General features: G+C 41.8%; 1 protein-coding gene across 1 annotated transcript in view; it reads left to right on the forward strand.

Moving 5' to 3' along the window:
* Positions 1-14,370, forward strand: part of TOP1 (DNA topoisomerase I) — a 67,274-nt gene that overhangs the window by 32,112 nt on the left and 20,792 nt on the right. Inside the window, exons 4-8 of the mRNA XM_009961147.2 lie at positions 8,151-8,277; positions 8,860-8,918; positions 11,671-11,766; positions 13,016-13,091; positions 14,077-14,174. Coding sequence (XP_009959449.1) covers positions 8,151-8,277; positions 8,860-8,918; positions 11,671-11,766; positions 13,016-13,091; positions 14,077-14,174 — 456 coding nt within the window. The remainder of the gene's footprint in view (positions 1-8,150; positions 8,278-8,859; positions 8,919-11,670; positions 11,767-13,015; positions 13,092-14,076; positions 14,175-14,370) is intronic.

The raw sequence follows: 14,370 nt of genomic DNA on the forward strand, positions 1-14,370 counted from the left end.
ACTGGGATACTCATTTTTCAACCCATCCACTGCTTAGGCAAAGGGTTTTCTTGGCACGGAGTTGGTAAATGTCCATCTTCCCCAGTGTCAGTCAGTTGTGCTTGCAAGCTAGCTGAAAGGTGTTGCATTTTTAGCAAATGGGTTCAAAACCCGTGGAAACTCTTTGCCTGAAAGGTTTTCTGACAGGTTAGAAAATTCTGTTTCCAAGTTTTTGAAGCGTACAGCTAGGAGAGTTTCTCTTGGTGGCACACTTGCATTGATTGTGGCAACAAAATCAGTTACTGGTGGATCTCTTTTATTGATGCTGTCTCCGTAGCACAAGTTTATTTCGGAAAGCAGTTACTTTCTCACCTGTTGTTCAAATGACACCTTCATCTTGAAGGGGCACCTTTAATGTGTTTATTTTTTGGCTAGTATCTGCTAGGTAACATACTACAGGCAGCAACTGTTCATCGGCAAGTTTGCAACACTTGTTTTTTTTGTAAAAGAAAACTCCTCTTTAGGTTTGACAGCTCTTTAAGCCCTTTGCTGCAAGATAAGCAGTGAGTCTGTGTGGTACTAGAGATTTTCACGGTTATTGCCCATCTCTTTACAACTTGCAAAGACTCTACTTTGTCAAAAGTCTTGTTTTTATAAGCAAAAGTGCCTTTTCCAAAACCCAGCCCCACAGCAGTGTCACCGTGTTACTGTCCCTCCACTGTGACCATCTAGCACCTCCTGTCTGCAAGCAAAAACATCAGCTGTACTGCAGGGGCCTGCAGCAGACCTCTGAGAGCCTCTGCCCTGCTGGGGATTGTGACAGGCATTTTGATAGGGGATAGTTCTTCACAGAAGAATTTTGAAGGGGAAAAAACCTGCTTGTTTGTACTAGTTCATCCTTTGACAATGAAAAGCAAGTGAAAAATAGCCATTACTTCATTAAAAATAAAACAAAAAATATCCAAGGTAACAAGAATGTGGGATTTTCTAATGGTTTTTACATGTATGGGGAATTTTTAAATTGATAAATTGATAAAAGCCTGTCACCTGTTGCTAAAATTGAAAATTAATCTTTTAGAAAAGTTTATCTTAGATTAATAGAATTGTGTGTAAATCTTCAGAAAATCCATTCTGTACTTCAGAAAAGCTGCTGTGTTATTGCAAAAGGTGTGTTGTATTTTGGCTGTTTCTCAAAGAGGTTGAACAGTGCTTTAGCAGAAATCCAAGCCATTGTTGTCGGTGAAACACTGGGTTTGTACCTCCATGGCATTTTGTACAGCGTGTGTGAAGAGTCCCCTAATTGCACTCTGAGAGGTACAGTACTGTATCGGACATTGTACACAGTTAAGAGCATTGTCTGGTGTGTTTGAAGCAGATAGTTTTTATGTCTGTCTGTAATGGTTTTGACAGTTTCATTTCCTGCACTGTACTTTAAAAAAAAAAAAAAAAAAAAAGGCTTTTAAAATAAAACCTGCATCAAGAAGGCAGAACTCCAATACAGGAGAATAAATGTTTCCTGTATCTAGACTTTGAAGGATCTAAACTGCCAAGACAAGTCTCAGAAATACCTAAAATAGATAATTTTGATTTCATATGGCAGAAGTGTGTGGAGTGGTATGTAGAACTTCTTAATTTTGCTTCTTGCTTTCCTCCCCTCCCACTCACAAGATGACACTTCTGTATCTTAACCACTCACTTACAGCTGTAGTAAACTGGGAGAGAACATTTGTATGCCTCAGATCTTCAGTCACCCCTCAAGGAAAGAAAATGCAAAGCCCACTTAAGAAAAATCTGTATCAAAGAATAGATATCAAGCAATCTCTATCAAGCAAAGTGTTTTCTTTTGCTCCTTTTCTCAGCCCTGTACTTCCTGATCCCCAAAAGAAAATATAATACACAGCCATTAAATATAAATGTCAGTGGTTAAAAAAATAAAATGAAGCAAATCTGATGTGGCAATAGGTTTCTGATCTGTGGGAGACAAGCATTTCAAACAAGTAGACCATGTAAAATAATGGGTCCTTTGAAAGCAAGACTTGTTAGAGATTGGTTTAGAAGTGTTTGCAGTAACAAGTGTCTTTCTGCCAGGTGTCTTGGGCTTTGTGGATGGAGTGTGGGCTGCCAGTAGACTGAGGAGTGCAGAAATGACTGTGACAGGGAATGGGAGTAAAGAGGCTGCTCTTGTAGCACTGATCCACATTGTCAATGTGACAAGCATCTGAGCTGCAGGAAGAAAAATCTTCTGTCAGATTGCATATTTCCTCCGTTTACTAGATCTCTTGTGATCACAGCTTGAGAGGAACAGAAGCATGGAACACATAAGGGATTTATAGACCTGATCTTCACTGGCATCTTCTGAGTTCTGCTAGCAAAAACACAGATTCCAGGCATTTGCTAGTCATGAATGAAGATAAATTTCAGTTCAGACTTCTTGCATACATCCTCTTTATTTATTCCGTGATTCTGAACTGCTAAGGGTTGTGTGCATTGGGGGCAGGAAGAGGCAAGGATGTCTGACGTAGGGGAAAAGGCAATTTAAAAAAAAAGGTTTCAGCACCGCCTGTTCCTTAGCATGGGTAGTTGTTTTTTTTTTTTCCCCATTTGAGTGCACAGTTCACCTTGATCAGCTTTCTAATGTGACATTGCATTCCAGTAGTAAAAAATTTTTGCTTTTCGTTTAGTAGTACACCTGGCTCACACATCCATAGAAAGTGCATGCTAAGCCTGGTCCTCGTCTCAATGTGCGAATATTGTTCTACTTTCTAATATTTTTGTCAGCTGTTGATTAGTCCAGCTTTTTATCTTGTTCCTCTTGCTGAAGGCTTCATCTATTATCTGTGAAAGCTGGTGAAAAGACTCCTTTCAACTCTGGCAAAAGCGGTTTCAGGTTTTGGGTGGGTTTTTTTTTTTTTTTTATTGTATTGCTGAAATCCCAGCAGAACCATGGGGGCTCACGTGTTCATTCCCTGCAATACCATATGATAACCGTCTAACAGCATAAAATACTGCAGGCCAGCTGAAAACTTGTCCTTTGCTGGTGTGTGTTCTGTTTCCGAAATGCTCCCCGCAGTCAGCCGTTCCTTGGTATGCGTTGGTCTGAACAGGATCACAGTTTTCCATTAATGCTGCGTTACGTCAAACGAGACACGAGCTGCGTAACCTATGCTCTGTCCCTATTGTGTTTTTAGATTTCACTAAAATCACAGCTCCCTGTTATTTTACGCTTCAGTTGCATTGTAGCAGCTCCCAAGTCGGCAACCAAAGCTCCGCTTGCAGCAGGCTCTGGTGCTTGCTAGTAGCAGATTCCCAGTCACGACCTAATTACAGATGAGGCTATGAGAGAGAGGAAATACAAGACACTTTAGATAAAGCATCCTTCCCAGCTTGTGATTTTGAAGCTGGAATGGAAAGGGCCTGGGAAGGGATTATTGACGTACATAAATGGCACCTGAAGAATGCGGTGTTAAATTACCGCAAAGCTGTTGTAGTTTGAAGAAGGAAGCTGTGATCTACACATCTGCTGTTCTTTGGAAACACTTTCCACTTGTGACTTTCCCATGTGATCGTAGCCTGAGCAGCTGCTGCCAGGTGCCTGTTCTCCCTTCCTCTCCCTCTCCTCCCTCCTGTCCTCCAGGCATCCTCACTGGGAAGTACAGCCCTGCTTTCAAGGGAAATGGCTTCTGTTGCGTTTACTGCTTCATGCGCTTCAGCCTGAGCTCTCCAGGGCCCTCAGATGTCCTTGTTCACACTGATACTCTAAATGAAAGACAGTAAGCAGGCTAGCAAAAAGGTTGTAGTGCTTTAGGAGATGCATTTCTACTCATCTGGCCTGTGTCTGAGCTAAGCCAGTACTACGACACGTTTCTAGATGATATAATGCCTGGTTCTGCCTGTGTTAATGTGGGGTCCTACTGTACTTTGTTAGCTTCAGAAAAAACAGCAGTGCGGGTTGTCAGCATTAAGCACCCTCAGAGGTATAAAACTCCCAAGTGCTGTTGCAGCAGTTCGACTGTAATGGTCTGGGTGAAAAGGAAGCTCTTATTTTGTCAGCATGGCTGGGTATTTCTAAACCAGATCGCTAGCAACCGTTTTATGATCCAGTTGTCCTCTTTTCAGGCTAACTTGCACTGAAGTTTCCCCTCTGTCTTATGGGGGTTTTGCTGTCCTACTTAAGTGGCTTCAAGCTGGCTTGTTGGCAGAGGGGTATGTGCAGGAAATGTAATGAGGGATCCGCAGTGCTCTGAGAAATGAATTCAGGATAAAATCATCTGGATGCATGTGATCTTGAGACCTTTTTGTTTGGTTGTGTGTGGTTTCTTTAAAGAAAAGTGATTTTTTTTTTTTTTTTCTTCAGTTTTGAATTGTCCAGGAAGACAGACTTCTGATCTTTAAATTGTTCCCAGTCCCTCCTAATAATAGCTTTGGGTTTGTCTGGAAATAGCTTTCTGATAGAAGGCTGAAACTCCTTCTTCAGGGTAAGGATGGCATCCTGTTGCCTTCTCTTTTCTTTCGAGATTAGTGTGGTGGTTAAATTGTGTTCCCCTGGAGGCTCGCATAAGTGTCTTAGCCAAATGAAAGACCAAAGCAGCTCAGCTTGCTGCCTGAAGTTAGTATCTGAGCAACTTGCTTTGCTTTTGGAGAAAAAAAAGTTACTTTTCTCAGGATTGTTGCTTGAGGCCTTTGTTACCGGCATGTTTCCAAATGACCTTTTCTGAGAGATGCAGATTTCAGGCCCTCTTAGGGAAGAGGGGCACATGCCTTCATCGTTACACATGTCAGAAAATTTTGGACTGAGTTATTCAAGTTAGAGCCGTGGTCCAGTGTCTAGAAACACATAGGGCTGATGTGCAGTCTACTTACAAATGAAGGAAAGAAATTTATGGTATTTTTTTAAATGGGAGCGACTAGCACATGAAATCAACATTTTTATCTGCAGAATTTCTTCCAGTCATGTACCAGGAGCAGCAGCAAGCAGGACCTCAGGGCCCAGCCACCAATACTGTTGTTTTGAAAATGAAGCCACAGGGTGAAACTGGAAACAGTTTCTTTGGGTTATCTGCTTTGGTGAGAAATTTACTGCTCGCTGTAGAGCAAAGGGGAAGGATAGTCTTGTGACTTTAAAAAAAAAAAAAAAACCCACACAAGTAAAACAACCTACTAAGACTGAGTCAGGAATCCAGACTTCTTGATTCTGACTCCGGTGCTGAAAAATCTTAGCTTTAGATTAGGTTGCATAACAGCTTTTCAGCGGTGACCACTTACTGTCTTTCAAGAGGGATGTCATTTGAGCTTCTACTTAAGCAAGTCTAAGGTTTTTAGCACGTTTTTATTCCAGCTGTAGTCTGTAAGCATTCAACACACACAAAAATTGTCACTGCTTCTCTAGGCCAATGGGATTTTCTGCTTTTTCTGGTATTAGCTTTACAGGTGTAGATTGTCATGTATTAATTTTCTTTTTGTCACCTTTTGTGTGCATCCCAGGGCTCTGCCAGTTACATACTGAAAGCTGGTGGTTTGGGCTGCTAGCGAGAATGAGCATGGTGCTTTTGAAAACTTAAAACGTAAAAACTTTTTTTTTTTCTGTGATTCCAAACTCCCTAGCAAGAGACACTGCAGTGAACTTTACCTTAGAAGAATTAACTCCATCAACTGCAGAGTGTATTATGCTTTGAAGATGCAAATTGTTGTCTGAGTAAAACATGTTATTTCAGGTGTGATTTAAATCAGTCAGAACACAGAAAGCAGCAGACTGGCAGAGAACAAAATGGGTCTAAGCCTTGTGTGTGTGTTCGTTACGGTTTTTCCTGTATGGTGATATACTTCTGTAATTGTAAAACTTAAATCTGTAGCAAATGAGGTACCTAGCATACAGATAACAGTACAAGATATCAAGTCCGAATTTCCAGACCTTCCTGTGGTTATTAATAATTTCTAAAATGTGTGCAGTTTGTGGTTTCAGACAGTCAATGAATCTAATTGGAGCACAGGAAAATGAAATAGGTGTCTTGAATCTGAGACAGTGATGAATAATCAGGCTACAGAAACTGGGATGTCAAATCTGAGCAAGAGTAGCACGCATCTCGTGGATTTCCGAGATCCAGCGTCACGATGTTCTGTGTATGTGCTTGCATGTCCTGATCACACAGTGTACATAACACGATCTGCTGGGTAAGAATAGTCTGCAGTTGTTGCATCTTCACTCATGGGCAACATGTGGTGCTGTGTGTCCGTCTACAAGAATTTCTGGAGTGCCAGTTGCCTTTTAATGTTTAGATACTCCTTTACAGTTTTATATGTAACATAAAGAGGCTGCTAGAGAGTTAAAATGAAACTGGTTTCTCTTCCTACTGATCTCAATGTGACACAGAACGTGAATATACTGATTTTCTTCAGAGGTGGATTTTCATGCTTTAGCTGCTTGGGTTTGGAAGACCGGTGTGTATTTATTGGGGTGCGTGCTACTCTGAGCTTGAATTATTTAGACCGCTGCAGGTTCAGGTCCGTTCGTGCTGGTGTTATGTGCGGCTCTGAAACTCTACACATTGGACTTTACTCTGCAGTTCTACAGCTGGGTGTGGGTTGGCATACTTGTGACTGTGGTTGCCTTCTTCTTAATCACATGCAAGCTTTATGGGAGCTGGTTAATCTGCTGCATGTTTTTCTGTAGCCATCAAACATCCACCCTTTTGCTATCTGTTTGTTAGGATAGAAAGAAGACTTGAAGTGTATATTGGTTTTGAAACTCGCGCTTTTACCTGGTGTTCCAGGCTTTTTGTTTTTCAGGGCTGTATTCCCCAAACTGGTTTAGGCTTGCACTTGAGTGTTCAAATAACTGAAATAAGGAAGTTGTCTGTTTCTAATACAGCTTTGCAGTGTGTTGTGTAGTCCTAAGGAGAGGCAGAGTATATCCCAGAGAGCAGTAGCGATGGGAGTCAAGTGCTGAGGAAGGAGGAGCATGAGCTGCCAGCATGAAGAAGGCAGCTTGCTTGGTGCTTATCTGTGCCCAGTAGAAGAAAGCTGGATTTCCACCATGCCTTTGGCTTGCTTAAGCCCAGGGTGACATCAGGGAGTCCATACAACTTAGAAGTGTGTATTGAAGGGCTGTCGAATTGACAGGCTTGCCGCTGCCTTTCCACAGCAGTGCTGCTGATCCTCGTACCCAGTTATTGCAGCTTCTGTCATGAGTCTCCTGAGAGCCTTTCCTCACTTTCTGGCTCCAAGGGTCAAGTCATTCCATGCGAAAACCCATTTTCATTTGAAAACAGCCATGTGTCTTTCTGGTTGGTTGATAAGAAAAACTTGAAAATGTGATCCAAATTTACCCAAATGTCTCAGAAATCAGAAGGGGGTAGAAATTGAATAGAAAAAGGTTGATTTTCTTCTCTTTGAGGGCATTTTTTCCCCTGTTGTGACTAAAGAATTTTGGGTATTTAAACTCTCAGTACTGTTACCTGTAGCACCAGACTCCAGTAGCAGACCAAGTCCTCACTTGGAAACACCTTTGGTGAGTTCTCTCCTGCGTGGCACAGTCGTCTCATTTGAGCAGAGCTGGGCTGGGCACGGTGGTGAGGCACAGTTGATGAAACAGCTCCAACTGAGGACTGCAGTATTATTCCTGCCTTTTCTGTTTGACTTTGCATAAACACAAGGACATTGCATGTCCTGTTTGCTCTGGTTTCCCCATCTGTTTGGGAATAATCGAGATCAGCGGTTTTCTCTTTAAGTTCCAGGGATGAGAACTGCTACAATGACAAACTGTTGTCTGAGCAAAAGCTGACATGGGCATAGACGGGACTGGCAGCTCTATTTCAGTGGCCTTTTATGTGGACTAGGAAAAAGAGGAAAAGCAGAGACAGTGGGAATTCAACTTAAAGTGTTGAGCCCTAAGTGTAGCAGCTGTGGATTTCCTCAGCAATCCAGGCTGACGTGGGTTTTCCTGAAGTGGAGCACTTGGCGGCTGTGGGTTTGTGGTATGTTCCCCTCCTGTTCCGCTTCCTCACGAGGAGAACGGATAAAATGAGACAGGAGACTGGCAGATCTTCCTGTTAAGGTGATGCCTTATTTCGTAGGGTTTGTAATCATCAAAACCTGTGACTTTACTGCTGGAAGTTGTCTGTATTAGTCAAATCTCCTTGTGTTCCCCTCTGCAAACATACTCTTTTGTCTTGCAGTGAGCACAAAGATTCCTCGGAAAAGAAACACAAAGACAAGGAGAAAACCAAACACAAAGATGGCAGCTCAGAGAAACACAAAGACAAACACAAAGATAAAGACAAGGAGAAGAGAAAGGAAGAGAAGGTAGGTGCCTCTTGAGGGAGAGACGAGGATGGTTCTGGTTTATACTACTGAATGGTACAAACTGAGTGGTTTAGCTGTAGCTGATACTACCAAGCTTTTATCAACCTGGAGAGAATTATCCCAGTGCTAATTCAGAGACTTGGTTTGTGGAATGCTAGGTGTGGACTTGTAAGGGCTTTATCTGCAGGTATTGTGAACGGAAGCAGTTCCACAGTGGAGCTGTGTCCACTGGTTTTGCATTTTTTCCACCGTTACTTTTCGCTTTGCTAAGCTTAGATTCAGAGACAAGGGAGAAAAATCTGTTAGATCACATTCATTTTGGGCAAGGGCTAACGATACACTTAACTCCAATCCAATGAAGAAATAGGAGGGCCAGAAAATACTGTATTTACTAAGACTTACAGAAAATGTTGCCTTTTTGATGTGTCCTGTTAGGTCACTAAGGGCTACAGGGGATGAAGATACAGTCACAATGCCCTTTGCTTCCTTCCGCAGGTTACATTTCCTGCCTGTGTTGCATGTTGGAAGAACATAAGGTGCTCTGGGCAGTGCTAAATCAGCTCTTCCTTTTTATGTTTTCAGATGAAATTGTCTTCTGGTGATATGAAAATAAAGAAGGAAAAGGAAAATGGTTTCTCCAGGTAAGAAATCAGGTCTATGATCTGAAAAAGTAGCAGTTTGGCTTTTCTTAGCTGCTCTGTGTTTGACTTCTCTCACTTGGTCCTGGGAAAAAATTGGAACACTGTTGACCCCTTCAGACGATATATTCTTCTCAATTACGGAAATTGGTAATTGATCTACTTACCCAGTAACTGGAGATGGGAGCTGTTGAATACCTGTTATCTGCCTGGACGTGCTGGGTTTGCCCGAGTATTAAATAGTCGAATTCTGCCAAGGACAGATTGAACTATGGAAACATTGGTCGCTGGAGTGGAAAGAACCTCTGTTGTACAGTTGGTACTTGAACCCTGCAGGCAATCTTCTAGAGACAGTCCAGATTGCCTCCAGGTGTCTCTTCTGTAAGTGACTACAGCTTAAAGCCTTTGCAGAGAAGTGATGAGTAAGGAGGGTGCTTGTGTAAAATCAGAAGTTCCTTCAGAAAATGCCTAGATGTCCTACACAACCAAATTCCTGCTAATAATAGAGCCTGCTGGACTTAGGTGTTTTATCAGTCATCACTAAGTCTTATTAAAAACCTGAAGTGAGCAATTGCAACTAAGATCTCTTGAGACTTGTTTAAATCCAGCCATTGGTTATTTTTAATGTAAATCCAGTCCGCTGCATGTCTGTGGTGTGGTGGATGCATGTGTTGATACCTGTTAGTCAGGAAAGGCTTTCATGTGTCCAGTTTTATGAATCCGCTTAAAAAAAAAAAATCACTACCAAAAAAACCTGGCTACAAACAAAATCCTTCTGGTCTCACCGTGTTCTGTGGATGCAGAGAGGCTGGGAGAAGACACCTGTCTACTCCATGCCTGTTAGTTATTCTTTGCATATTTTGAATGTGCCCTCTTGACATGAGTTCCTCCATCTGTTTCATTTTCTTACTCCTATTTAAAAATGCAAACTAAGTAGTTACGCTTGGCACAGGGAAGAGGCGCCCTCTCCAGGCCCTTTTGGGGATACTCTGGAAATAGAAAGCAGTGACATTTAGGTGTTTCATGGTGTAGGAGACGGTTAATAAGAACTCTTTCTAGCCTCTGCTATTCATCGGAATTGCATGCATGTGCTAACATCACCAGGGATGTGGGTGTTCTCATATCAAGGTAACTGGGTCCTCTTTAGGTCCAAGAGCACTTTTTTGTGTGTGTGAGGAAAGCCTGGAGGAGCCATCATAATTGTGCCACCTTCAGGAGCAAAAGCCAGCTAAGAGTAAAAGAATTATTTTCTTCTTTTCCTGCTGAAATGTTCTTTTGCAAGTTCACCAGAGAAGAATGTCCTCGCTCAGATGGTTTTAATTTTCTTCCTTAAGACTTGGTATGATGAGCAATGTTAGTGTCTTGGAAACAATGCAAGTCAAGGTTCAGCTTGGTCATACAGCTCCTTTCTTTTAATATAATTGTACTTTATTTCCCACTATTACAAAATGTTGCAAAATATTTCAGTGTTAAAATAGACTAAATAAAATTCCTGGCAACTTAATAAACAGTAGTTCTAGATTTCTGCCTGGAAGGTAGAATACATTAGATGGGACAAATACCTCTTTTTCTATAGATTTTTTTGCAGCTATCTACGTGCTGAAGACTTGTGTTTTAGTTAATCATAGGTGGTGCCACAGAAATGGCTTCTTACAGCAGCACATACCTGTTTCCCTGAGTTGCATCTGCCAGCACTGCAGCAGCTTCACAGCAGTGAAAGAGCAAACTGCCTTGTTCTGCTTCATGGACACATTACCGGCTAAAATAAGACTCCAGAATGCCTCTTGCTGACTGTGTTCTACAAAGCAGAATGCCACTTTTTTTTCTTCCATTCCATCCAATTACAATATCCGCACGTTGACTTGGAAACTGAGTCAATTTGATACAGGAATTGCTGACTGAATATGAATAGGAAAGCCCAAGACGGCACTATTACTTTTTCTACCTGAGTGGAGCAGCATTAGGTCCTTCAAAATGTAATTTTGGACGCTTTGAGACATCTTTTTCTTCATGAAGTGAAATTCTTCTGTGAGATCTAGAAATAATGAGTTTGTTTAAAGGGATAGTCTCTCTTGCACTCATACTCTTATTTTTTTTTCTTATTACTGATGTCTTGGGACATTACGGCTGAAAACATTGAGCCTAACAATATTTGCGGTCTGTTGATAGGGACAGGATTGTTTGCTTCCTGCAGTTTGGACAGTGAAAAGAGACTGATCAGTTTAACTTTGCCAAATCTTTGTTTCCTTTTCTGGTTTTCACATGCCTCAATGTTTAGTTGGCAAAAGACTCAAGGGAATAGCTTTGAAATCTTTGTTTAGTTTGTAATCTTTTTCTCTCTTATCAGGCTCAATAAGGATATTGAGCTGATACTAAATAAATGTCCTCTCTTTGACTGCGCACATGCATGCATTTCAGTTCTGGTTTAAGTATATTTGAAGGTACTGGAAGCTACAGTTGTTTTTACTCAAAACGTCAGAGAAACACAGTGAAATCTAAGTAGTTGAAGTTGATCTTGATGTTGCTTGGGAAATGGCAAATACTCAGACACTGAAGGACTCTCTCCTTACCCTGTCTGTCAGTATTCAGAGAATGACACACCTCAGGTCTTTGGGTTCTGAAGATGACGGCGTATTCCAGGACTGGAAAACATTCCCATTTTGCAGATGATCATTTCTTAAAACTGAGTTGTTGCTGGTTTCCAAGAAAATTCATCTTTGAAGTTAGAACCACCTTTCTTTGCTTCTTTTTGTAGTCCGCCACGTATTAAAGATGAACCCGATGATGATGGGTTTTATGCATCTCCTAAAGAGGACTCCAAACCCCTGAAGAGACCTCGAGAGGATGATGAGTAAGTGGTGTGGGTGCTGATGACTTGGATGTTTGCCTTTAGTTTTAAAAAGAGAACACTGAGGGAGCAGGTGGGATTCCAGGTCGTCCGCACAAACTTGTTCAGATGGGTGACAAGAGGTCTGAGACCGGACTCGTTATTCTGTTACAAGTTCTCCAAGCAGGGCAAGGAGAGTTTTGTGGTGTCCAAGGCAAAATACCGTTACCTGCTTCTGCAGATGGTGCTGTGAAATGTTGCAGAGCTAGTAAATAAAAAAGAAAAAAAACCAGAAGGTAGGCAAAGACGCCGATGAAGATTGTAAAACATAGAGCTGAGCAGGCGAGGTATTTGTGCTAGCGAAGTGGCTGCAGTGGTTTCTGTTGGGTGAGGAAATGACTGCACAAGAGGGAGAAAATGCATTGTCAGCCTGTTTGGGAGTTGGAGGGAGGTTTCCCTGCACTGCTTGGCATGATTTGCCTGGAGTCTAAATATGTCGTGGGTTATGCTGAGGATTTTTGTCTCTAAATCAAAAGAAAAACACACATCGTGTTTGTCTGATACAGTAACCTACCCAGTAAAATAAAAGCCCAGTTACATCACGCTGTGATCTGTCACCATCTGTGTGCATCCAGCTCTTTAGATAGTGTGACCTTGTTAGCAGTCCAGAATTAAAGGGTTTAACCATAGTGGCATTTGGTTCTTATGTGGTATTTCTCAGTTTCCAAGAGAGATGGGTGTGACATCTTTTCTTTTGTGTAATCATTTGCTGCCTTCAGATTTTTGTGACCTCCCGTGTCATGTCTGCAATGGAAAGATTAAGAATTTGCCAGTAGTCAATTTTGCTATTGTTTGAACTGATGGGGGATGCAAAAAGTGAGCCTTGTGGGCAGATCCCAGACAGATGACTGGAAAAGGAGTTGAGGGTAGAATATGCCACTAAGCTTTTGCCCGTTTATCCCATCCCGTGTAATCACTGGGTGGCTGCTAATGCTTTTGACTTAGTTCTTCCTCAAGGAAGATTTTTGCTTCAGCAAACTTGTGGAGAGGTATTCACAGTAACAGCTTAAGGGTTTTAGGGTTTTGTAGACTGAATCAGGGATCATTCAGTCTTCTGTGAGAGTAGAGCATAAAATTATATTCTTTAGAAATTAAACATGCCAGAAATACTGTGAACTTGTGCATACAAGCTTTGTATGTATATGACTTCTCTTTATTTTTTTTATACTGGAAAATTGATTGTTTTAATCAGTTAGTCTTTTTGTTCTTACAGTGCTGAGTACAAACCCAAGAAAATCAAAACAGAAGACATCAAGAAAGCAAAGAAAAGGAAACAAGAGGAAGAAGAGGTAATTTGAAAGATTGGTTTATTTCTATGATCAAGAAAAACAAGGCTGGCAATTTGGTGTTGAATTTTGCAGAGCAGGGGGGAATCTGATTCAAGAGTAGGGAGGCAAGGACCTGAATGTGGTAGATCCCCACCTATGTTGCAGGTTAACTTACCTGAGCCACAATTCATAAACGTTAGGAAAACTTTCTCTCCTACTTTTAAAACAACGGATGGAGAAGATGCCTCCAGGATGTGAATTTCCAGCCGGTTCCAGGCAATTCACAGTCCTTCTGTTAAGTAGCTCGCCGAGGGCGGAGGAACCTCACTAACAACATCTGGCAGTTGCACAGATGATGTAGCACAGCTCAGAAGCAGAAATGAAACGAAGGTTAGCTGCTAGAAAGACGCTTAAAGCTTTTAGCTGGAGCCTAGGGTGGAAATTTCTTTGGAGAGGGACTTGGCAAAGAGAGGTTAACCGTAATTCGAGACTAATGAACTACACTCCACATCTAACAAAGATACCCTTGTGAGGCCCATGTTGCAAGCACCCCCTGGCAACATGGTTGATTCTTCACTGCGATGGAAGTGTCTGTGTAGCGAGCATATACCAGTATGTTCCCAGAAGCCACCTCACAGTGGTGTAAGTGTGCTCTGTGGCATTTTCCAGACTAGATACACTAGTGCAGATCAAGGAGGGTGTTTCTGTAACTAAGCAATCATCTTAACTATGGCCCAGCCTTGCCACTTACCAGGTGAGGCAGGATAACGGGCTGTGTGCGCGCTTAGCGTGCCCCAAGCGTAAAGTAAAATAATTTGATGTAAAACATCAGCAGACTTTGACTTAACAGAGTGATCTAAGAGCACATTTATGTGGTGAGGCCACAGGAATTCAGTTGTTTGTGGTCACTTATATACCCCAAGAGGCAGTCTTTCAGTTTTAAAACATTTTTCTGGGAGTGGGGAAATAGAGTAGCTGTTCTGACAGATTCTTACTCATTTTGCAGGACAGCAAAGCAAAGAAAGCTAAGAGCAAAGATAAGAAAGTCCCCGAAGCAGACAAGAGAAAGAAGCCTAAAAAAGAGGAGGAGCAAAAATGGAAATGGTAACTATATATCAATGGTGTAGGCTACCCTCTGCACCTGGACTTTCCCCGCTACCACGCATGCTGACTGAATAAGCACGTCTGGCTTTCTCTTCCATTGATTCATGAGGATTTGTTCTGAATAATTGGCTTACTTTTTGGTAAGCTCTAAATAAATATCTCATTTGCTATGTTCATCCTGTGAAGTAGAAGTGAA

Source organism: Leptosomus discolor, chromosome 17, assembly GCF_034619465.1.
Source record: "Leptosomus discolor isolate bLepDis1 chromosome 17, bLepDis1.hap2, whole genome shotgun sequence".
NCBI classification, from domain to species: domain Eukaryota; kingdom Metazoa; phylum Chordata; class Aves; order Leptosomiformes; family Leptosomidae; genus Leptosomus; species Leptosomus discolor.